Below are 25,432 nucleotides of genomic sequence, written 5' to 3'. Positions count from 1 at the left end.
TGGAAGGAACAGCCCTCAAAATTGCTTTCAAGGATTTCAGTTACTTCCAAGAAGATTCTATTACTGTCAGAGTTTTTGTTTTTGCAGTAAATCGTCTTTTTGTCTAAACATTGAAATCTTCTGTTCACTGGGGGCTGGGCAGTGGGTGATAATTCACTTTCTACGGATGCATGTACCTGTCCTTTCCATACTTCCCTCAGAACATTCAAGATCTTTCTCTGGTGGCAGCCTGTGCCCCTGCAGCGGTCAGGAGGCATGCCAGCCCACGTCTGCTCAAGCACTTTTCCATCCTGGTGCTGCCTCACCCTCCACAGCACGCCTTGCGGGCTATTTTCCAGGTAATGCATCCATCTCATTTTCTGCCGAACAGAATTTTATTTTCATGGTATACGAGAAGAACTTAAAGCCATTGATACTGAAAGACAATTCCTTAAGGTGATGGGTTTTGTTCCCCTCTTCCCTTTCTGGCCTGTGGTTGTAACCTGTCTCAAAGTAACCAAAACATCAGTCAGTGTGCATTAGAAATACATGTGGCACACGTGTAATGCACATGTAACGTGGATCCTGCGACTTCATTCTTGAAGGCCCTGAGCCAGCATATCTTGGGCATATCAGGAGCCTATATTATTAGCAAGCTCTCCTGGAGTTTTCTGTCTCAGTTTGTTCTCTTCATTTCTTTATAGAACACAAAATAAGAAAATCTGAAATATCTTATTAGAAAAACAGCTCAACTTGAAATCTGGTTTGATTAGAAAAACAAATTTGAGGGGCACCTGGGTGGCTCAGTCAGTTAAGTGTCTGATTCTGGAGCTCAGCTCAGGTGTTGATCTCAGTGCTGTGGGTTCAAGCCCCGTGCTGGGGCTTACTTTTAAAAAAGGAAAGAAAAGAAAATGTTATGCAAGATTACTGATTTTTTTCAAAACTCATCATGTGTTTTTCTTCTTTATAATATAAAATTTAAAGATTAATGTTTAAATCTGTTTTTCAAAGAGCCCTTGGTAATTCTGCACATGATCAACAACAACCACCACTTAAAAAATCCTAACGTAGAAGAATATATATAAATATATATATATATATATATATATATATATATATGCAACCACCACTTAAAAAATCCTAACGTAGAATATATATATATATACATGCACCAACCCAAAATGAGAAAATAGTTCTAGCACTTAGTAGTCCATCTAGTAGCCTCTACAGGGAGCAAGGGGGTGGGAGAATTGTCAACACCTATGGCATACACTCACATGGGGCATAAATTGTCCCCAGAGAGCCGCAATACATGCCTCTAGATCATTCACCAAACTCAGATGAAGTGGGATTTTCCCCCGGTTTGTGACACTTGCAGTGTCTTTGTATTAGTCTGTTTGGTTTAAAGTAGATTCTGGCTACTAACATTTTAAATGTCATTCATCCTCCATGATAGTAACATCTCCTTTTCAGTGGGGGATTAATTAGGAAGAAAGTATGCTTAAACTTTCGAGCTGACTATAAGATTTCTTTTTAAAGGCTCATTTGGGAATGTATTTCTCCATCAATAACTTCACATCCAATGTTCAGAAATGTAAGGATCAGATAATATCGTGTTCTCTCGCCGTCTACTCTCAAGTATGTCAGAATATGCTGCCAACCCCAGCGAAATGCCACTACCTGTTTAATCTTCGAGATGTGTTTAAGGTGTGTTTTAAAATTCATTCCTTAGCTTAACTTTAATTTGTAAGTTAAGGAAATGTAATTTTACTGAATTGATTCCCCCCCCCTCCCCATTTCTCCACTGTAAACATTCAATTGTTCAAGAAGGGGGGAAAAGGAATTCAAGTTGATTAGTTTTGCTGTTCATTAGCAGTTTACCCTGTGAGCCCTTTAGAAAGAATCATTAAAACAATTCCTTGTGGAGAACTCAGTGATGAAGCCACTCAGACTGTTAGAATATTGGCTGAGATTCTCAGTGGCAAGGGTATTACGTGACTTTCAGTTTTGCCTTATTTCTGAGATATTATTTCTGCTCTCTGAAAATGAAAGCCTATATGCATTTTGTAAATATGCTTGCAATTCCTATGAGCCTTGTTTTTTCCAACAGGAAATGTTGCCAACCATGCCGCCTTAGTCATTAGCCTTGATCAAATAATTTTCAGAATTAAAACATTAAGAAAAGCAATTTGGGGGGGTTTCAAAGACTTTATTTATTTTTCAGAGAGAGGGCACAAGCAGGGAGAACAGCAGAGGCAGAGGGAGAAGCAGGCTCCCCACTGAGCAGGGAGCCCAATGTGGGACTCGATCCCAAGACCCTGGGATCATGACCTGAGCCACACAGGCATCCCAAGAAAAACAATTTTGGAATTCAGTTTTTCTCTCCTTACCATGGACCTGTGGTCCAAAATGGTGTATATCATGTTTGAAATGCGTTATAAGTTCTTTTCATCCACATTCAGAATCTTAGAACATCAGCATGAAGAAGCTCGTCCCCAGCCCCACCTGCAGCCCACCTCAGCACTGTAGTCAGGACCCGTGGCCTCCCAGGCCAGCGAGACCTCAAGAGGCCAGGCCCAGCGGTCCTCATCCCCTCTCCCTCCATGGGGGGTGCTGTGTCCGTTTTCCCTGAGTATTAACCTGCCCATCTCATCAAAAATCTAGTTTATCACTTGGAGAAATGGACAATTTGGACCTAGATAATCGCTTCTAATTTTATGGAATCGTAAACCTGCAAAAATTGAGCCTCTATTTCACATACTACCTGCTAATGTTAAAAATCTAACATTTCAATCCCTCACAGCTTCTCCTGGGGTTGCTGCAAGCTGAGAGGGTTGTCATCAACTCCAGAGAGATGGCCGCTCTGTTCTTTGTTCACGAAGCCACCCGAGTGTTTCACGATCGCCTGATTGAATATACTGAAAAACGGCTTTTCTATCAACTTCTCTCAAAGGAAATTGAGAATTATTTTCAGGTAAGCCTCTATTTTAAAAATTATTTTAAGTGGTTATCTTGGGAAAAGATAACCTGAAAGCCCTCAGCTGTTCCTATAACATTACTAACAACATCATTAACAATCCCATTTTCTACTTGATAATTAATGTCTAAATGAGCATAGATTTGACAAGATGTAAATGACAAGGTCTTGATGTCTTTGGCCTTCACCAGCCCTGACCCCGCTTATGTTTCCCCAGGACTGGCAGAAGTGCTCAGTCTCCGTAGCTCCAGCCCCTTGAACTTTGGTCTCCGTGGTGCCCTTGGACTCCAGGTCCAGAAGGAAGGAGAGCAGTTCAGGAGACTGAGCCCCCCCACAAGGGTGGTGGGGAAGCAGAGGGGAGAGCTCAGCAACTTTGCGAGGCCATGTGCGAGCTCCTCTTGAGAGAACTAGGGGGTCCTTCAGAATTCCTTCCAGAGGTGACTCCTCCTTCCTCTTCTGTCTTCTTTGGTGGTGCTGCTTTCTCTTGCCCTGTTCATAGGAGGCCAGGAAATAGAATGAATTCACAATAGGAAAAAAAACAAAAAAGACTTTTGGGTATGAGCCTTACATCTAGAAATACAGACATGCATGCAAACACAATTATGTAGATCTGCGTTCGTGTCTGTATATGTGTGTGTACTGTGTACATGTATATATGTATGTTTAAGACTAGTCACAAATCCAGAAGGCTTTTAAAAAATATTTTGTAGACCCTCCCATCATTATTTCCTTTTAGTGCAAGCTCTCTGCTCTTCAGCCCAGATCCTCCTTGATGGAACAGTTCACGATAGCACACACCCCACCCCCCCACCTCCACGGAGCAATCGGGGTGGTCCTCTCCCACCTGTGCGTCGCCACTCACTGTGGAGTCCCGCAGACGTGGCCCAGTGTCCCTGGGGCTGCTCTTCCATGACACATCAGACTCTTTAATCCCTACTTTTCCTGTTTGCCCTGCTCAGAGACGAGACTCCCCAGCCCACTCGTGTACTCTTCCCGCTTTCCTTCCCCCAGCAGCCTGAGAAGCACTTGAATATAGAGGCTCCCTACATGGAGCCTGCCCATCTTCAAAGCCCAGCCCCTCCCCTGAGCAGGTGTGGGGCTGTGGCAGGGGATCCCCGTGTCTCTGAAGTTGGGGTAGCAGCTGTACCCACCTGGGAGGCTGTGTTGAGAATCAGCAGTGCTCATTTGAGGTTAGAGCAGTTACTGATATACAGTAAGTGCCTAATAAATGTAAGCTATGGGGAAGAACTGGACCTCTGTCTACATTTCAGATACAGACAGGTGGATTGGCAGAAAGAAACTGAACTCTAGAGTCAGACCTGGGTTTGTCTTCTAAGTCCAGCTCATGGTGCTAGGGCTGCTTCAGGTTCAACACATAAAACCACTTGCAAAACCGTTCCCAGGGGGCGCCTGGGTGCTCAGTGGGTTAAAGCCTCTTCCTTCCGCTCGGGTCATGATCCCGGGGTCCTGGGATCAAGCCCCGCATTTGGCTCTCTGGTTGGCGGGAAGCCTGCTTACTCTTCTCTCTCTTCCTGCCTGCCTTTCTGCCTACTTGTGATCTCTGTCTGTCAAATAAATAAGTAAATCTTTTTTAAAAAATAAAAAATAAAAAAATAAAAAACGTTTCCAGGCTTTGCCCACTGCACTCCTAGCTCCTCCTGGTGCCCGGGCCTGATGTTGCCCACCTTAGCAACCGGCGGTACTCTCCCAGCCTTCACCACGCCAGAAAGGGCGGCACCTCAGCCCCATGTCCTAGCCGGAGTGCGGGGCATCTCCCCCACCTCTGCTCCACACCTCTGGGAGCCCTGTGGCCGTCCTTCCAGATTCAGCTTGTCTTTCCTCCTTCAGTGGGTGTTGCTGGCCGACACCACACACTTTCTGTTGCGCTCTCCCTGCCCGCAGAGATGACGCAACTCACACACAGGTCGATGCACAAGCTCTTATTTATTCCCTGGTCCATCTTTCTCCTCCCCTTGCGGGGAAGTTCCCTTGCCTTATATAGGGCCTAACAGCCAATCACAGGTGTGTTCACGTGAACAGGGAGTATACAGCCAATCACAGAGGTGTTCACGTGAACAGGGAGTATACAGCCAATCACAGAGGTGTTCACGTGAACAGGAGGTATCTGGGGCTCGTAGGCAGTGGTGGCATACGGTGCTCATGTGACGAGCACGAGGTCACGTGTGGCCAGGGTGGATATTTTTTAGGCTGTCCATACTGCTCCGGCGCCATCTCAGGGGCGCGACCGGCGCCATCTTGGGGGCGTGACCCCGACAACTTTCCAGCTTGAGGGTCCCTTCTTTGTGTTCTCGCAGGACTGTGGATTTTCCTGTCCTAGAACTCATGATAATGTAGTTACTTATCTCTCTCTCTAACCTTATGGATTCTGTGAGAACAAACTCACTGATCCCTGTCTCTTCCTAAATTGCCAGAATCCAGCATCCTTCCTTCCTCTCCATTGGTGCTCGATAAGGATAACTAGGAGGAAGGAAGAATGGAGGGAGGAGGGACGGATAAACTTTGCTAAAATAATGAAAGAGAGCTCATTCCTGCCCGGGTGAAGTTCACGAAATTCCTCCTGTAAATAGCCCCTACAGTCCAGGTTTCAGGCTTTGCCAGACCAACCAAGCAACAGAGGTAGAGGTAGCTGGTCAGGGACACGTGGCTTACCCTTATAGCAGGAATAGCTACAAGACCCAAAGACATACTGACCCAATCTTCCTTAAAGAGAGAAAGATATAAATTGGTGCTCTGAGAATTTGGGTTTATATAATATCATTTAATCAGTTGGTTGGCTGGCTTATTTTCATTTAAAAAAAAATACAAATGTGATAATGTTAACAGTCTTTGCACTTGCAATGTGGCAGACACTGTTCCCAGAGCTTTCTATATCATTACTCATCTCAATATATATAATGCCTCCGTGATGGAGGTCCTCTTGCTATTCTCACTTTACAGATGAAGAAACTGAGGCAGAGTAGGGTGAAGAACTTGCCCCAGGTTACATAGCTAGTTAAGTGGTAGAGTCCAGCCAACCCAGGACAGCGGACTCCAGATACCCTTTTACCCATCATTTTGTCCTGCCACCCAGCTGTGTCTCCTGGGTGCCTGCTAGGAATTTCCAGCGCTAGACACAGGCTGGGGGAGCAGGGGGTTGCTGAGACCCACGTGGAAGACCCATGTGGGTGCAGTGCTGGTGCAGCACATTTCTGATAGAACACCATTTGATCTCCTTTGCAACCCTTGTGTTGTACTGTATGTACTTCAAAACACCATTGTAAGAAAGGGTCCATTGGTTTCACTGCCAGCACCGGTCCACAGCACACAAAAGGCGAAGAGCTCCGGAGGCCTACCTTGATCTGCTGTGCCAAGAGCTTCTCTGATGCAGATCTGTTACATTAGTTTTGATAACGAGAAGAATTTGGCTATTAACACGTACTCCTAAATGATCATCTTAAAATAGGTTCAGTGGACAAAAGAGAAACTGATGAACGACTCAACTGTATTTGTGGATTTCTTGGATATAAACAAGGCCCATAGGAAAAAGATCTACCGGAACACCAATGACTACCATAAACTCGCCAATGTACTGAATGAATTCCAAATGAAGTTGAGCTCCGCATCTTTGGAGGTACAGCAGACATGCTCAGTGTAGACTCTGAGGAGTACGTGTGTATGTGTGTGTGTGTGTGTGTGTGTGTGTGTATATATACATGGGTCATTTACATACACGCACACAGATGGCTATATTTATTTCACAGCAGATATTTCCAAGGCATCTGTGTGCGTATGAGAGAAAGGGGGCACCTGGGTGGCTCAGTCGGTTAAGCATCCAACTCTTGATTTGGGCTCAGGCCGTGGTTTCAGGGTCCTGGGATCGACCTCCCACATTGGGCTCCGTGCTCAGCTGGGTGTCTACTTGGGATTCTCTCCCTCTGTGCATGTGCAAAGGAGCAGCAGGGAGCAGCACCTCTGGCACTACTGCCTGGGGCAGACAGGTGTCAGACGAGAGGCCCCGACGAAACTGTAGACGCCAGAGTCCCATCTCCTGGGGCGCTTCCCTCAGCACGAGGCCCCCCAAAACAGAGCCGCAGCACCAATGCTGTTGTTCTCATCCTTCTCTTCCCTCGATACTGTGACTCCTGTGGTCCTGCTCCCGGCAACACTGGCATAGGGACAGTCCTTGTGACGCACCTTGATTTCTCACGGAGTCTAGGTTGCTGGATTACCAAAATCATCCCTCTCACTCCCGGATCCTTGTACCTAAAACTGCAGTGAACCTTCGCTATTTCTGTGCCTGTCAGCAATTGATCTGTCCCATTTCCTCCGCTAGATTTTTCATTCCATGGTGTTCTTCAAGGAAGCCATAGAGCATATCGCCAGAGCCGTGAGGGTCCTTCGGCAGCCAGGGAGTCACATGCTACTGGTAGGACTTTAAATTATTCCATAGTTTCAAAATAACAACTGAGGGAATCTGATAAAATCTACCTTGCTTACAGAAGTTTTGTTTATGCAGACTTTCTCTTTGTGAAAGCTTGCACCCCCTGAGTCCCACACAGGGTGACCTTCCTCTGTGGAGTTTACGTAAGAAATATTTCAGCACATAAAAATGCTTGTTTTGGGAAATCATTTGATGTGAACAGAAGTAATTAGCAGGCAGCATCTCTAGCGTATCCTCAAACCAATGTAGTCTCTGTGCAGGCAAATCTTGACTTTGAAGATGGTACATTTCCTGGAATATTGATTTAGAAACTTGAGTCTTTGCACAAAGTTCTACTGCTCATGAAAACAAGTAGGCGTTAAATTTTTGGAAGATCCCCAAATAACTTGAACAGAGAAAAGCTTTCAGAAGGCTAAATAAAATCCAACACATGCAGCCAATTATAGGAATCACAGTATTTATGAACATTGAAGCTGTTGCTTATGCCTATTATTTATGTATTTTATAACTCTGTTATTTATAACTAGTTATTTAATCCTCATCATTTTTTCCCAAAATGACTTGTCTTGCATTCAGAACTACTAGAACTTTATTTAAACAGACATGTATTAAGACTGATTAAAGGGAATTAAAAACTAAAAATAGAACTAAGGCAAAAATACAAAAGCAAATATTTCCTCCACCAAAACTATTTCTTTACTAACCTTGCCCACCTCACAGATGCCACCAACATAGATCTACCGCTCTAGCTGGAAACCCAGGAACCCCTTGTTCTGGATGCTTTTCGGTCATGCCCCACACTACGTCCCGCAATACAGCTTCCAAAATATAGTCTGCGCTCGTGTGCATCTCAATTGCCACCACCCAGCCCAAACCACTGCCACCACCCCCAGGACTCCTGCTTCCCCTGTCTAAAATATACCTTCTACCCTCCCCTCAGTCCCTGTCACTCTGTCCCTATTTTCTGCGTTTTCTCCCTAGATCTTAGCATTATCTGATCTTATGTATTTAACTTTTCATTTATTTATTATCTGTCTCCACATTTAGAACTCCATAAGATCTATGGTTTTCTCTATTTCAGTTAATAATGGATTATTTTTAACTCCCAAATGGCACATACTCTCAGTTTGCTTATTTTACCACAAAGTGACTCTTTTCTAATAACAAGTGAGTTTACAAAGAGTTCTCAATTCTGAAATCCTGAGAATGCATTCAGAATAATTTCAAAAACCTAATGCTCAATTAGATATTTACCTCTTTAACAGTGATTTCTCATGACCCTTTCATCCTGTCAGAGACCCTGTTAAAAACACAAGGTAAAGTATGGCAAGTCCCTGTTTCCTCCATGATCCTGGCACTATTTTGCCCAATTAAACATCATCAGCAGATCAACAGATCTTTGCCCTGGGATTCACTTGTGTAACATGGTAAGATAACCGGAAGCTGACCTAGCCTGCAAGGCTTCAGCAGGGATTAGCATCTAGAGGGAACATAATGACTTGATGAAGAACGTTTAAAACACATTTTAAAAAACAATCATCATCTAGATTGGTCAATTCAAATGAGATTAGTTGAATAGATAAAGAAGTAAAAAGCAAATCATACATGACTTGTTAAAAGTAATACTTAGTTCAGCTGGATTGTATAACTGAACTTCCAGAACAAGAAAACAAGCTTCTAGAGGCTGCCCTCCTGCCTTGACTCATGCATGACCTGCCTTTTCCATTTCCAAAGCCGGCAACGTGCCATATTTCTAACCCTTCATCAGCTGTCACACATCTCCCTTTGTCTCTCTAACCACAGCCAGGAAAGATTCCCTACTGTTTAGGACTCGTGTGTTTTTTGGTTTGGGTTTTTTTTTTAATTTTATTTATTTATTTTAAAGATTTTATTTATTTATTTGATAGAGAATGAGAGAGAGAATGACAGGGGAGAAGGTTAGAGGGAGAAGCAGACTCCTCATGGAGTTGGGAGCCTGATGCGGGACTCGATCCCAGGATTCCAGGATCATGACCTGAGCCAAAGGCAGTTGCTTAACCAACTGAGCCACCCAGGCGCCCCTAATTTTATTTATTTATTTGATAGACAGAGATCACAAGTAGACAGAGAGGTAGGCAGAGAGAGAGGGGGAAGCAGGCTCTTTGCTGAGCAGAGAACCCAATGCGGGACTTGATCCCAGAACCCCAGGATCATGATCTGAGCCGAAGGCAGAGGTTTTAACCCGTTGAGCCACCCAGGCACCCAGGACTCGTGTGTTTAGACTGAGCTCCGCCAGGTTATCCAAAATTGTCTCCCCATTTCAAGGTCCTTAATGTCATCACATTGAAAAAGTCTCTTTTGCCATATAAGAGCACAGGCTCTAGGGATCATGAGGTGACACATTTGGGGGTGAATGTGGCAAAGATATTATAGAACCTACCGCAGACAATATAAATATATTTTTCTTTTAACTACTTTCCAAGATAGGTGCATAGAACACTAATTACAAAACTATTTTGGGGCTAATAACATAAAGATTTAGTATATATAATAATAACACAAAAGAGGAAGGAGCAAATGCTGGAGCAGACTTTCTCTATTTTACCAGAATTAAGTTAATATTAATCTGGAGTAGATAAAAAAATTAAAATATACAGTGTAATTCCTAGAGAAACCATCAAAAAAAAAAACCCCTAAAAAATATATATAACACAAAATAACAAAAGAGTTAAAATAGAACTCTAGAAAAAATACTGAGTTAACACCATGAGAAAGAGGAGAAACAAAAGGGTGAAAGACACAAGACATTAAAAAACAGCAATATGGTAGATGTACATCAAATCATAGCATTCATAACAGTAAATATATATGTACTAAAGGTTGCAATAAAAAAGCAGAGATTAGGGGCGCCTGGGTGGCTTAGTGGGTTAACCTCTGCCTTTGGCTCAGGTCATGATCCCAGGGTCCTGGGATCAAGCCCCACATCAGGCCCTCTGCTCAGCAGGGAGCCTGCTTCCTCCTCTCTCTCTGCCTGCCTCTCTGCCTAGTGATCTCTGTCTGTCAAATAAATAAATAAAATCTTTAAAAAAAAAAAAAAAGCAGAGATTGTAGGACAGGATTTTTTTAAAAATCTAATCATATGCTGTCAACAGGAATTGTATTTTAGATTCAAAAACACAAAGTAGTTGAAAATGGAAAGATGGTTGGGGTGCCTGGATGGCTCAGTCTGTTAAGCATCTGCCTTCAGCTCAGGTCATGGTCCCAGGGTTCTAGGATGGAGTCCTGCACCAGGTCCTCTACTCAGTGGGGAGTCTCTTGCTCCCTCTCCCTCTGCTGCTCCCCCTGCTTTTGCTCTCTCTTTCTCTCTCTGACAAATAAATAAATAAAATCTTTAAAAAAGAAAAAAAAAATGGAGAAAGATAATTCATGCCAATAAACCCCATAGGAGAGTTGGAGTGGTTATACTAATAGCAAACAAAATAAACTTTTCAGGGGAAAAAATAAGTGTTGGAGAAAAAAGAAAGATGTTCTAATGATAAAAGCATTCAGAAAGATATAACAATAATAAACACGCACACCTAACAGCTAAGCCCCATAATATGTGAAGCCAAACAGACAGAATTGAAGAGAAAAAAATAAGTAGTTCACCAGTAATGACTGGAACCTTCACTATCCCCACTCTCAACCTTTGCTAGAGCAACTAGACAAAAAACCAACAGGGATATAAATAAGTAACAATACTGTAAAACAATTTGACCTCATTGACATAGATACCAGACTCCTTCCCTCCAACTGCAAAATACACATTCTTCTCAAGCACACATGGAACATTCTTCAGCCTAGACCACGTGCTGGGCTGTAGAACAAAACTGAGCACATTAGAAGGATTGAAGTCATTCAGAGTACATCCTCAGAACACAACAGAATTAAAGTAGAAATCAATAACAGAAAGCAATTTGAAATATTCCCCAAAATGTGTAATTTTTACGATATACTGATAAATAACCAGTGAATGAAAGAAGAAATCTCAAAACCTATTGGGAAATATTTTGAGATAAATTAAAACACAGCATACACAAAGCAGTACTTAGAGGGAAATGTGTATAAGATATAAAGGCCTAAATTTAAAAAAAGGAAAACCTCATATAACCTAACCTCCCATATTAGGAAACTAAAGAAGGAAAGAAAACTAACCCCCAAATCAAGCAGAAAGAAGGAACTGATAAAGATGAGAGAAGTAGAGAACAGAAAAAGAATAGAGAATATCAATGAAACCAAAGGTTTGTTCTCTGAAAAGATGAACAAAATCGACAAACCAAGAGAAAAAGAGGGAAAAGAGTCCATTATTAAAATTATTAAAACCAGGAATTAAAAAGAAGTCATAACTACCAACATTACAGAAACAAAGGATTATAAGAGAAGAGTATGAACAACTGTGTGCTGGCACATTGGATAGCCTCGATGAAATGGACACTTGTTTGGAAGACACAGTTGACTGAGCCAAAGAAAGAGGAAATCTGAAAGGACCTAAACAAGGAGATTGAATTGGGAATTTGAAAACTTCCCATGAAGAAAAGCCCAGGGCTGAACGCTTCTCTGGAGAATTCTACCAAACATTTAGGCAGAATGAAATCAATTCTTTACAGACTTTTCCAGAAAATAGAGGAGGGAACAGTTCCCAACTCACCCATAAGGACAGTATCACCTGATACCAAAACCAGATAAGACACATCTTGGCAAGGGAAAACTACAGACCAATATCTCTTATGGATATAGTTGTAAAATTCCTGCACAAAATATTAACAAACTGAATGCAATAACATATAAGCATCAGGTGCCATGACCAAGTGAGATTTATCTTGGGAATGATGTTTGACTAAACATCCAAAACACAGCAATATAAGGCACCGTATTAATAGAATACAAGGCAAAACCACATGATCATTTGTGCAGAAAATGTGTTTGATAAAATCTAATACCATTAATAATTTTTTTTAAAACTCTTTAGCAAAAACGAATAGAAGGGAACTTCACCAGCCTAATAAAAGGCATCTGTGGAAAACTTACATGCTTAAAGATGAAAGACTAAATGTTTTTTCCCTAAGACTGGGAACAAAACAAAGATGTTTTTCTCTCTCAATTTCTATTCAACCCTACACTGGAATTTGTAGCCAGTGCAATTAGATAAGAAAAAAGAAAAAAGACATCCAGATACTTACCTTACAGGAAGTAAAACTGTCTTTATTCACATTCCACATAATCCTGTTTATAGAAAACCCTAAGGACAAACTACCCAATTAAAAATAGACGCATCTAAAAAGATTCTCAATATCATTTGTTATTAGGGAAAACAATCTGATACCATTTCACACCTATTAAAATGACCAAATTTGGGGGACACCTGGGTGGCTCAGTTGGTTAAGCAGCTGCCTTCGGCTCAGGTCATGATCCCAGTGTCCTGGGATCGAGTCCCACATCGGGCTCCTAGCTTGGCAGGAAGCCTGCTTCTCCCTCTGCCTCTGCCTGCCGCTCTGTCTGCCTGTGCTCGCTCGCGCTGTCTCTCTCTCTCTCTCTCTCTCTGACAAGTAAATAAATAAAATCCTAAAAAAAAAAAAAAAATTTTTTTTAAAAGACCAAATTTTTTTTAAAAGAGGGGGGATAGTAGGAATTGCTAGTAAAGATAGCAACAGGAACTCTTCATTTACTGCTGATGGGAATGCAGAATGACACAGTCACTTAGAAAGATAGCTTGGTGGTTTTTTACAAAGCTAAAGATAGCCTTACCATATAGTCTAGCAATATGCTCCTGTGTATCTACCCAACATATTAGAAAACTTAGGTCCTCAAAAAAAAAAAAACCTTCCCATGCATAATTATAGTGACTTTATTCAAAAACTGGCCACAACCAATATGTCCTTCAGTAAGTGATAAACTGGGGTACAATGGAATATTTTTCAAAGATAAAAAGAAATGAGATATCAAGCCACAAAAAGACATGGACAAATCTTAAAGGCATATTGCTAACTGAAAGAAGTCAGTCTGGAAATACTGCACACCATATGATTCCAATTATATGACATTCTGGGAAAGACAAAACTATGGTGATGGGGAAAAGATTGGCTGTTGCCAAGGGTTTGGAGAGAGGAAGGAAAGTGAAACACAAGATATTCGAGTGGTGACACTGTTCTGTGCAATGCTGTAATGATGAGTACATGACACCATACATTTGTCAAAGCCCATGAACTTCACAGCACAAAGAGCAACCCTTAGTGTATGGTAGTTTCAAAAAACCATTTAAGAGGTCTAGGGAGTCCCAGGATGGAATGCAGAAAGTGACGAAACAAGCGAACTATGTTACAGTGTGTGCGGGAATCTCCCTGAAGAGGGTGGGAGGGAAAGAACTGACCTAACAAAGTGTGGAAATGAGTGGACTCTGTAAGACTAATGTCAAGAGAGACTGTAAGTCAGCACTGCACTGTAACTAATCAAGTAGTTTCCTGTGGGAGTGAGGTCACCATTCGATAGTACTGTGCATATCTATCCCAACTGAGTATCCAAGTAGAGGGTGGCAGGTGGTGGGAGCCAGTATTCTCACGGTTGCAGTGGGAGCTTACAGAAGCAAGGGGAAGAAGCTAGAGTGATCCATGAGGTGATGGATGAGAGCTGAAGACAGCAGTTGAACTCGTGTTTAGTTTCATGTATATGGTTATAACAGACATATTTATAGGAATGTGTGTATGTGAAGGTTAGCATACGAAATTGGAACATAACTCCACACTCCTTCACTGTGAGCTTTAGTGATTTTTCTCCCAAAGGATGCAGTGTGAAAAGGGGAAAAACAGGAACTTCACAATGGAGAAGCCTGGCGTTCACTACTTCATCTAGGTGACCAAGGTCCACAATCAATGGTGATAAATCATGTTGATAAATGGCACTTTACCCCCATGGTCTTCCCTCCCAGAAACACATTACCCCAGTCTAATCAGAAGGAAAACATAGAGAAAATCTCAACCAAGAGCCATTCTGCAAAATGCCTGACCAGCTCGCTTCAAACCAATCAGTGTCATCAAAAGAAAACAAAAAAAAAGAGAGTCCGAAACTGTCACAGTCAAGAGGAGCCTCAGGAGATAGAACTAGTAAAAATATTATGTCCTTGATGGGATCCTGGGACAGAAAGAGAATGTTAGGTAAAAACTAAGGAATTCTGAATAAAGTATGGATTCCAGTTAATAATAATGTACTGATACTGTTTCATTTAATGGTAATAAGTATATCCTACTAGTTAAGTGTCCGTAGGGGAAATGCAATGTAGGGTGTATGAAAATTCTCTTTTCTATCTTGGCGATTTTACTGTGAATCAGAAACTCTCCTAAAATCAAAAAGTTTATTTCTTTAAGGGGACAAAAGATTTAGCAAAAGAGGCACAAATACAAGCAAGTCTATGAGAAGACTACCTGCCATCGTGAACCGTTAGGTAAAGGCGCTAGGAACGCCATGGAGATAGCAGCACATGCAGGTGCTGGCAGGGCTGTGGATAAGCCGGAACCCGTGCACATGGCCAGCACGGATGTAAAGCAGTACATCTGCTTTGAATAACAGTTTGAGCATTTCTCATGACGTTGACCCTGATTTACCCTTTAACGGAGCAGTTCTGTTTCTCTGTATCTGTACAAGAGAAAGCAAACGTTCGCTGGACAACGTGAACATGCGTGTTCCCGTGAACATCGTCAGAATAGCCACGAGGTGGACATGCTCCCAAGCATCCATCAGTAGGTCCCATCCAGGAGGATACTACTGAGCAATAAAAAGGGACAGACGGCAGATAGACGCTCCCACATGCAAGAACCACAAGGCCATCATGCTAAGTGAGGAGGCAGATGCTGAAGACTTTGTGTGTATGATTCAGTGGCTAGGAAAGCTACAGAGACGGAAGATGTGCTCATGGTTGCCTGGGCTTGGGATCGAGGAATGACTACTAAGAGGCCTGGAGTGTCCAACTATTCTAAGATGGATTTACTGGTTGAAAACCTGTAGATTTACTAAAAATCATTGAATCATACACATAAAAAGAGGTGTAGTCTGTAAGTTATACCTCAGCACAGCTGCTAAAAAAGGCAATACTTTCTCATTATTACCGGAGAGCACCTAAGGGTCGGTTGCTCAGAATAAAGGGGGAAAGACCTATCTAAAGTCTTCTAAATGAAAAGTCAAATATTGTCAGTAACGTAACGATTCATAAACATGTCAATGCTATTTTTTCAGATTGTGTTCTTGTTCCAGTCAGGTTGTCTCATATATTTCAAGAGACTACACAGAGAAAATGTATCTGCAAGCCCTATAGAACTTTGATAAATACTTCGATTATATTTCACGTATTTCCCAAAAAGATTCTAGGTATTTTTGCTGATAGGAAACTATCCATTGTAAGGTGTCTAGGACATACATAGGAATTGTGTATTAGGTTGTTCTTTTCGCACAGATCGGAATAGATGGCTGTGGGAAGGAGACCTGCGCCACCCTGGCCTGTTACTTGACAGAATGCAAACTCTACCGAGTGCCCACATCCCGCAATTATGCCTACATGGAATTCAAAGAAGACTTTAAAAGGGGCTTCATTCAAGCTGGACTGGAAGGGAACCCCACTACCTTGATAGTTACTAGCTTAAACTCAAAGCAGGTCAGTACTTTTTGTCTTCAGCATTTGTTAGCGTTTTCCATGTAAGTAGTGTCCCCCACCCCCATTTAATATTTGAAAAGAAAGTATGGTCCTGCCAGCCTACCCTGCTTTTCCCACTGTCCTGTCCTTACCCACTCACAGCCCATAGTGTTTATATACTTGTCCTCCTGCTGCAGAGAGATTTGCAAAAGCATCTTCTGTCTTTATAATTTTCATTTTAATTGGCAAGTGAGAAGTCATTTGTCCATGCTACTGAACTACTAGTCCTATAGTCTGTGTTTTGGGAAAAAAAACACGGTCCTCTGATTCCAGCATCTCCTCTTGGGCTCACAGCCTGCCACCACAGACCTGAGGCTCCTGCTCCCTCAGTCCTCTCCAATGTCACTGTCAAATTTAGGACTCTTCTTGCTGGATACGCTTTGTTGACATATAAGCAAAAAACGCTAATCACCCCATGACTGTTTAACCCGGTAGGTGGCATAAACTATGCCCTTCCCCAGTCACTGGCCATGCCATCTCAGATTGACTCACTTCTTCGGGGCTAGCGTCTCACGGCAGCACTGTTATTCTGCGATAGTTACAAGTGTTGTTCCAAACCGCATCTTGTGTTCTCTCCTCATACTGGGCCTCTCTCCCCAGGCTTATGGTTTCCTTGCGTATCGAGTTTTGCGAGTGAGTCCACGAGCTGTGTTGTTATCTGCTGTTCTCCAGAGTGTCCAATTTTCTACTTTAATTATATGCCCCCCCTCCCCAAATTTAAATACCCTGCTCTGTTCATCAGCTTGAAGTTTCTTCCAGCTGCTTTTCTGGATTTCGGAAGATGTCACTTCTCCCATGCTGGAGGCCTGCCGTTCTAATTTAAGAAATCATTTTTCAGAGACACGCTATCAGCTGGAGCTGGGCTGGACAAGCTCATTGACTCCCGTGTCATTCAGGACTTCAAGGTCACTGGATCCCTTCTCCACACTTTCCAGCTTCCTCCTGACCACATCATTGCTTTCCACATGAATCCCAAAAAAATGGTGTTAGGACTAGTTAGATTAGCATTTGTTAAGTGGGACACAGGGTATTGGGTAGTGATCCATAGTTCAACAGAGGATCAAGAGCAAGATGGAAATGGAGAAGTTTCTTACAGGTCCTGGGAGAAAGAGAAAGCATACCTTGAGGGGCCTCATGGGGTGGTCAGGGTGGGGTCAGGAAGGGAGACCAGGATCCAGGACCTGCGGTTGGCATGGCTTGGGCTCCCAGTGAGGGCCAGTTGGGCCCACTCACACCTAAAGAGTGGGGTTTGGTTCGGCCCACGGGGGTCTCTCTAAAGGGTGCATAGGGCCTGCAGACCCTGGGAGGCAGGAATGGCTGCTGCGCACAGACTGTTGGGAAAGTCCTCTCAGCAGCTGGCACCCACTCGTCACTCTGTGGGCAGCTCACACAGGAGGCTGCTGCCAGGGAAGGGTCCCCTCAGACTTCTGAGAGAATGAAACAGATGCCGAGGCAGTAGCACCCAGGGTAGGTAAGCAGACCTCCTGACCAGGAGGGAATGACCAGGGTGTTGGAGAAGCCCCATCTGTTGTCCATCAGTCATGGGCGAGCCAGGAGACCAGCTGACCCCACAGCAGCTCTGTCAGCCCCTTCTGGAGGTTGACAAACAGCTCGCTTTCCTTCCCAGCCCGAGACACCAGAAACCTGTGAGGGTCTCAGGAACATCCTGAGGAGGGGATGAGACAAAGATTTTTTTTTTAAATCACGGATTTACTTTCAAAATCAAAATGCTTATATGTTTTAATTAAAACTCCTTTTCTTTGTCCTGGGTCTCTGGTGTATTTAGGGTGGAAAATGTAAATAATTTACTCACTCCTGATTGGATATCTGTTTCATCTAAGGAGTCGTTTTTGGAAGACTTGAATAGCATTCTCAATCTGAGGAAAATACTTTACCTGTTTGAAAACGAGGAGCTGGACTCCATCGCCCTGAAGATGAGATCTGTTGAACAGTCCGGTTACATGGATAACAGGCAGTCTCTCCTTGCGTTCTTCCAGAAGGTACTCTTTTGTGGGTTGGCGTTATCATGTTACCATGTTAAATTATGAATAGACTATGTTTATAATTCTCTACCTGAATTTCAAGCTGGATAGTTTTTTGTTTTGTTTTGTTTTGTTTAAATTCTTTAAATGAGGTTTTTAAAAAGGATTTTATTTATTTATTTGACAGAGAGAGATCACAAGTAGACAGAGGCAGGCAGAGAGAGAGGGGAAGCAGGCTCCCTGCTGAGCAGAGAGCCCGATGTGGGGCTGGATCCCAGGACCCTGAGATCATGGCCTGAGCCAAAGGTAGAGGCTTAACCCACTGAGCCACCCAGGCGCCCCACAGGCCAGTTCCTGTTGCTAACGGAGTCACCTGAAGATTGACCTGACCCACCCTCCATCCTCAGTGGACGCTTAGTGATCCGGCACTAGAAGATGTAAAACATCCCATAGATGGGGTCCAGAATTGAGGGAGAACAATGACGTCACATGAATGGATGCGTAGATCGGGTCCTACTTTTTAAATCCTGATAACTTGTGGCCCTCTGGTGCCTTATTACTAAATTGGTTTGTGTAGATTGCGATTGGCAAGGAAGAGCAAAGAAGTTCTCATCAGAGAACAGTGCACTCCAGAAATAAAAAATAAACCAAGAATCCCAGTTAGAAATCAATTTTAATTATTTGTATGTCTATTTTATACTGTATTTCCAAAAATGACTTGAAGTCTCTTACAGTAATCATAGTGCGGGCATACTTGAAGCCATTAACATTGAATATCTTTGAGAAGGAGTTTGGGGATGGGTAGAGCAAAGAGAGGTAACTTCATTTTTAATTTAAACGTTTCTCTGTTGTATGAATTCTGCATTGAACAGTTTGATTTGCTTTCATACATTTTTTAAAGACAAAAAGGAGGAAAAAGAATCTTACACTTTCCTCTGCTTTCAGCTTTACTACACTTCTTTGGCAAAATAGGTTGCTTGATACTCAGACATCTTTCACTTTTTACAAATTGAACTGTTTGAGTAGAAAGGAACATTGAATCCCTGAAGCTGCTTTCAGTAATGTGGTTTCATTGAAAGTGACATACAGACATGAGGACAGACCCTGTGCCCACGCCAGTCCTTCCAAGGAGCCAGGAACAGCAGCCGCACAGCCCAACCTCATGAGACTAAGGTTGCGGGGAGATTTCATGGAGACCAGCACTTTGAGGAAGCCCTGCAAGACTGTAGCGGCTCCAGTACCGTGTAGCGCTCGCCCACAGTGTCTGTCCGTCTCTCTCCTGGCCTTCAGCTTTCACTCTGACCACTTCCTATGTTCAGTTTCTGGACATCTTAGTGGCACACCAACCCAGAGCAAAGGCTGAAATAGACCCGCTCCCCTCTGGTGGAAGGTCCCCTCCTGGGCAGGGCCGAGCACCAAACTCTCTCGTGTGACCTGGTTCATTGAGGGGATGTTCTGGGTCATGTGGAGCACCACCTGGCCACTATCCTCGTGAGAATTCCACGGGGCTGGCTCGTCCCTGTGGAAGGCGCTCAGTGGGCACCTGAGTGGCCTCTACTGAAGAATGGAAACAAGTTCCAAATGCAATTTTTAATGTACTATTTTTTCCAAAGCAGGGGATTCCATTTCAACAGCTTGCATCTCTATTAATTTTCAGAGGATCCATAAAAACCTTCATATTTTTATGACCATGAGTCCAGCAGGACCGACCTTCCGCCAGCATTGTAGAGCCTACCCCTCCATGATCACCACCTGCACTATCGACTGGTATGAGAAGTGGCCAAAAGAGGCTCTCCTCGTCGTAGCCAATTCTTTCTTAAGAGAAAAGGTGTATTTAAAGAACAGACAGGTAAATGCAACCTCTTAAAAATCAGATCCAACAGAAGATTTCAGGTTGTTAACGCATCTGGCAGAATTATGTCTCTGAAGAGCAGTGAATCCTGGGGAGACAAAAACAGGCAGCTCTGGGCAAAACTCTGAAATAGGTCAAGTGTTGGCCTTGACTCTTTATCAGTTCCCAGTCCCTTTTGCCCACTGACCCGCCCTGTGTCAGAGATGCCCAGATTCCTCACTGCCCGGGTCTCTGTGCTCCCCTGCTCCATGGTGAGCAGCGGGTTTCCCCGAAGGGAAACAGTCCCCAGTGGGGACACTACAGCCTTCGGGGTACTCCCTGTCAAGCTCTCTGACTGGCCTATAACCAACCACCTACATGAGGAGCTGAGAATTCATGAGCCACATGAAGTACGAATCTTTCCTAGTGCTGCCCAAAGTGCAGCGCGGCACCTGGGAAAGGGCTCACGCAACTACTTGGCAAAATGTTCAAGGAAAGCGAAGGCCAAGGGCAGAGTCAGGAAGAAAACGCAGCAGGGCTCAAGGGGACTGGGTGGCTGGCCAACCCTGGTGGGCTAGAGGTGGGCACCAGGGCTAGGTTGTGTCTCCGAATTTTCTCCAAAACTAAGCGGGGGACACTTTCTCCTCTACTTTTCCCATCCACATATCAGTATATCCTTTGAGCCCTGACATTTTCACAGCTTTCCTTTACTCAAGGAAGACAAGTGGAGTCTCTTGTAATTGATAACCTGCTTTAGGAAAGAAAGATGGGAGATTTAAAAAAGAAAACAAACCATGAACCCAGGCCATTGGTGATGGCTCCCTAAATCCTCGGATGGCTATAGCAGAAATGAGGGTAAGGCCCAGGAGGGCGAGTCTGGCACGTCCTTAACCACGGGCCCTATCATTGCTTCATCCCCCACCACCATCCAACCCACCGAAGCATCTCTACTCTCGGTCCCATTCAACCAGGGCCTTTTTCTTCCTTCCCACACCTCAGAACAAGAAACTATTCTTAGTTATTTATTTTCTCTTTCTTTATGTGCATTGTGTTGTTTTCTCTTGATTTTAATATCTTGCAGAACTTGAGAGAAAAACTTGCCCCAACGTGTGTCCAAATCCACAGAAGTATAGAAGACTTGAACACAAAATACTTCGAGAAAACCAAAAGGCATTACTATGTCACTCCCAGTAGCTACTTGCGTTTCATGGATACATTTGCTCACATTTTGAGGTCACGAGAGAAGGACATGCAAGCAAAGAGGTAAGACTTTGAGACCAAATTTTAAAATATATATATATATATAAGTAAATATATATATGTATATATATATTTATACATATACACACACAAACACACACACACACACATACACATATAATTGGTGCTTTTAATTTTAGAAAGAAACACTACAAAAGGAGCCCGAATCTGCTTTTCCCGGGGTGGGGGGAGGATAGGCAGCAGCGGCACAAGCCCTTCAGAGAGGTCCGGCATTGAGGGCTGCCCGTCAGTGGAGACAGGGCGCACACACGCAACCAGGGAAGAGGCTGTTGTTCAATCACATCGTGAAAGCACGAGCGGCCGTGGAAGCCACTGGCCAGCGCCTTTATCCCGGGAACAACACCGACATACGGGGAGCCAGATATCACAGACAGCGGGACGTGCTGGGGCTGCACATCCTGTGTCCAGCCGCCCCCAGGGAAAGTGGGCAAGGAAGCACGACACGGCAGGTCTTGTACCTGATCAGAGCCCCAGCGACTTGGAGAAACTGTCGTCACAGCCTCCCCAGAGGACAGGGACATGAGCGGAATGGGCCATGCAACCCCGGCCCAGGAGTCTCTGTTCCAGAAGGCCACAGGCTGTCCTCAAGACCCCTCCAACAGTTGTGTCCAGGTCTGCGTGACCTGTGCAGAGGTGTGACGGCTGCTGGAACCGGACAGAGCAGCTGCCCTAGGGCAATGTCCCCCTCCCCCACCCATATCCCCCCACCCCCCACCGCCTGACCTGGGTCCCACTCCAGGCACTGGGGCCTCCCTGTCCTGACAGTGATCGATGCAAGTTCATTCTGTCCTTCGGCTGCAGCACTGGGAGGACAGTGCAGCCAGGCTCCAACTATGGAGCCGGGCCAGTTAGGAGTGCTGTTTCCCCGGGTGCATCCAGGGGCGTGCCACGGGACACCCAGGACCATGGAAGTTTCTCTTCACCTCTCATGCTAGACATGTTAGCTTGCATCTGACAGACCAATGGGGGCCAGGGGCACAGTGGCCTCAGCAGCAGCCTGATGTGAACACAGGGTCAGGGGCTCATCTTCTGAAGCTGCTGTTGACAAGGCCAGGTGGGGCATGGGGATCCGGGGTCAGCTCTGTGTGGTGCCATTGCTGGGGTCCAAGCGTGCAGCGAGGTAACCAGGAATCCTGTTAGTTTAGAAGGTGAACCTTGTCCTGGTGTTTTCAGTAAACTTTCATCAGGCCTAGAGGCTGGGGCTTTTGGTGGTTTCTCTGAGTCCTTGGATTGAGATTTTTAAACTGAAGGTGACGACAGCAGTCTGGGAAATCAGCCGGATGCCCCCCTCACAGGAGTCAGGAGACTAGGGGACCCTCCTTCCACCTCTGACATCCAAGTTTCCAAGGTGTCCCCTTCCCACCACAGGGGCTGCTGCCTTCCATCCGCAGACATGAGACGGCAATGGTGCAACCGGTCCCTGTCCCAGCTGTTTCCTCCCTCCCTGTCTTTGCCCGTGCCGCACTCGTGCCAGCAGCCCAGGCACATCTCTAGGTGGCTTGGTGGTTTCTCCCTTGTACTCCTTGTGCTGGCCCAGAACACCTTCCACCGCCCCCTGACCCCGATGTGTGGGTCAGACCAGGACCACCTTCAGACTATCTATCACCTTACACGCATGATCGTTCTCATGGCTACCCATAACTGCTCACATCCATCAAGTGGTAAACAAAGCACCGGGTGAGGGGTCCCTTTCCCCAGCCCCTCCTCGCTGCTCGCAAATTCCAGCAGCCCCGTTTCCCAGGGGTAGACCTGGGAGAAGAAAAAGAGGGAGAGGGTTCAACGTGTGGGCTGGGTCCCTTACAGCCAATCCACATCTCTCCCCCATCCCAGAACTCACAGTGAAACATTCCAGTTATAGGGGAACTAAGTCCCGAACCCCCTGCCCCACATATGTGCTCCCCCGGGAGCTGAGCTTTAGTGGCCTCCCTCTCTTTTCAGCTGTCTCATTTTTATTTATTTATTTATTTACTTGACAGATAGAGATCACAAGTAGGCAGAGAGGCAGGCAGAGAGAAAGAGAGGAGGAAGCAGGCTCCCTGCTGAGCAGAGAGCCCCATGTGGGGCTCGATCCCAGGACCCTGGGATCATGACCCGAGCCGAAGGCAGAGGCTTTACCCTCTGAGCCACCCAGGTGCCCCTCTCATTTTATTTTTAGTAGCACCTGCTCCTGGGGGTGAGTTAACTAACTGCTGAACACTGGCCGACACGTGCAGCTCAAGACAAGTAACACAGACGTAGCTGAGTAATAGAGACATGTATGTTCTGAGGATCACTCTGAGATAAACTGGAGAAAGAAAACTCACTGCAAAGATTTGAAAGCTATTGTATGAATCCAGATGAGACATTCTGAAGACCTGTCCGGAGGTTAGGTCAAAGGGGGAAATGCCCGACAGCATCCGCATCATTGACCGTGTGCAGGGCACGGCTGATGACATTCCTTTAGGTTAGGAAAGCCAAGAAGTAGAAACTGTACCTTCCGCAGGCTTTTTCCTCATCTTGCTTGCTAGAGTCAGGACTAAAATTCTGTTGACTTAACAGATTTGTAGTCTGCTGATTTTATATAGTTTGTAAGGAATAAAGTACATTTTATTTTTATAAATATTTATATTTACTTTACTTTATTCCTTACAAACTATATATATATCTTAGCCCCACCACTTACCCTTCACTCCAAGGTCCACTTTGACTTAGTGTTGTGCAGGCCTGAGGCTTACGTCAAGGTTCGTGCCCTTTGACCGGTCCCTCCGCATCCTCTGTCGAAGACGTTTCCTTCTGCTGCCACTTTTGCACCTTCATGAAGAGCTAGTTGTGCTTTCGTGGGTTTGCTTCTGGCTTCTTGGTCCGATTCTGTTGATCGACGAGCCTGACCCTCTGCCAGGACCCCGGTCCTGATCCAGTCATGACCTCATCAGTCTCACAATCAGGCAGAGAAGTACCACAAGTACTGCAAAATTGTTTTAAACGTCCTGGTTCATTTGCCTTTGAAGAAGCTTGTCTTTATCTACAAAAAAAAAAAAAAAAAAAAAATCACACTGCAGTTTGGGGACATCACATTAAACTATATATCCATTTGGCAGAGAATTGACATTTTACCGTGTTGTCTTTCAATACAAGATCGTAGTATATCCTGCTTTGCTGAAATTTCCTTACGTCTTATGCCTTCTTAATTCTTCTCAACTCCTCAGGAATCATCTTCGTATGGGTGTCTCCAAGATCCTGGAAGCAACTGTACTTGTTACAGAGATGCAGGAGGAGCTCTTGATCCTTGGCCCACAGATAGAACAAAAAACAAAGGTAGATCTGGTTTGGGAAATAATTGCTTTTAAAGATTTTATGGTTTAATATAAAGCAGCGTTGGGAAGCAGAGGCTCTGCTACTTGGCCAACATGGCTTCAGATCCCAGTTTTGTTAGCAGGCAGCTGGGTAGCTCTGTGGGCCTCAACTTTCTTGTCTGTAAAATGGGCAACACAAGGACAACAATGATAACAAAGGCCCCCAGCTAGTTGTAACACCTCACGCAGCATAATTCTGCCGTTGTCCGTTGCACCACCCGGAACCATGCTGCGGTAACTCACAGTCTGCAGCATATTCTAAAACTTGACCTGTGTCGCATGACATGATGTTTACTGGCTCTGGTCATCCTTTGCACTTTCATCTATTCAGCAAATATATTTCAGGCTGATTTTGGTAAATTTTATAGCAAAGAAATGAGTTTTATGAATCTGTCTTGAAACGAATTTGTCTTTGAAGAAGAAATACCATGTCTCTGAAGATGCATTCTCAAAAGACCTGCGTGTCTCATTAGGAAATGGAAGCCCTAGTGGAAAAACTGCAGAAAGATTCACAAGTCGTGGAGAAGGTCCAGATGCTTGTTAAACAGGACGAAGAAATTATGGCCGAAGAAGAAAGAATTGTGGAAGAGTATGCTCAGGTAAGCACCAGCGTATAATCCGTCACAGTTATTGGGACATTTGCAAAAAATGACAGCTTGCTTTGCCTAACTCCCACCCAGAAAAAAGGAACGCTGTCCAGCACATGTAGCATGGTGTTTGCTGCACCACCGGGTGTCACGATCACGTGCAAGGTGCGTGCAAGGACTTCCCACAGACCGCATTCCGGACGGGTGTATGCAAATCTTGTTTCCCCTCCATTACCCATGTAGATCTTGGGCCTCGTGGCATAAATTGTTACAATATGTCCTTTGGCTGAGCACTTAGTGCCACCTGCCCAGGAAAGCTGCAACAGG

The 25,432-nt window shown here is 44.4% G+C and overlaps 1 protein-coding gene across 1 annotated transcript in view; it reads left to right on the top strand.

The window, feature by feature from the left end:
* The window catches only part of DNAH14 (dynein axonemal heavy chain 14), a 320,474-nt gene that overhangs the window by 209,246 nt on the left and 85,796 nt on the right, over window positions 1-25,432 (top strand). The window contains exons 49-59 of the mRNA XM_059145622.1: window positions 201-338; window positions 1,519-1,686; window positions 2,783-2,953; window positions 6,420-6,587; window positions 7,290-7,382; window positions 15,856-16,053; window positions 17,934-18,092; window positions 19,732-19,923; window positions 20,987-21,168; window positions 24,372-24,480; window positions 24,992-25,117. Coding sequence (XP_059001605.1) covers window positions 201-338; window positions 1,519-1,686; window positions 2,783-2,953; window positions 6,420-6,587; window positions 7,290-7,382; window positions 15,856-16,053; window positions 17,934-18,092; window positions 19,732-19,923; window positions 20,987-21,168; window positions 24,372-24,480; window positions 24,992-25,117 — 1,704 coding nt within the window. The remainder of the gene's footprint in view (window positions 1-200; window positions 339-1,518; window positions 1,687-2,782; window positions 2,954-6,419; window positions 6,588-7,289; window positions 7,383-15,855; window positions 16,054-17,933; window positions 18,093-19,731; window positions 19,924-20,986; window positions 21,169-24,371; window positions 24,481-24,991; window positions 25,118-25,432) is intronic.

The sequence above is a fragment of the Mustela lutreola genome, chromosome 14, assembly GCF_030435805.1.
Source record: "Mustela lutreola isolate mMusLut2 chromosome 14, mMusLut2.pri, whole genome shotgun sequence".
In the NCBI taxonomy this organism is placed as follows: Eukaryota; Metazoa; Chordata; class Mammalia; order Carnivora; family Mustelidae; genus Mustela; species Mustela lutreola.
The sequence above is the reverse complement of the archived record's forward strand: the minus strand, read 5'-3'. Positions and strand labels throughout refer to the sequence as shown.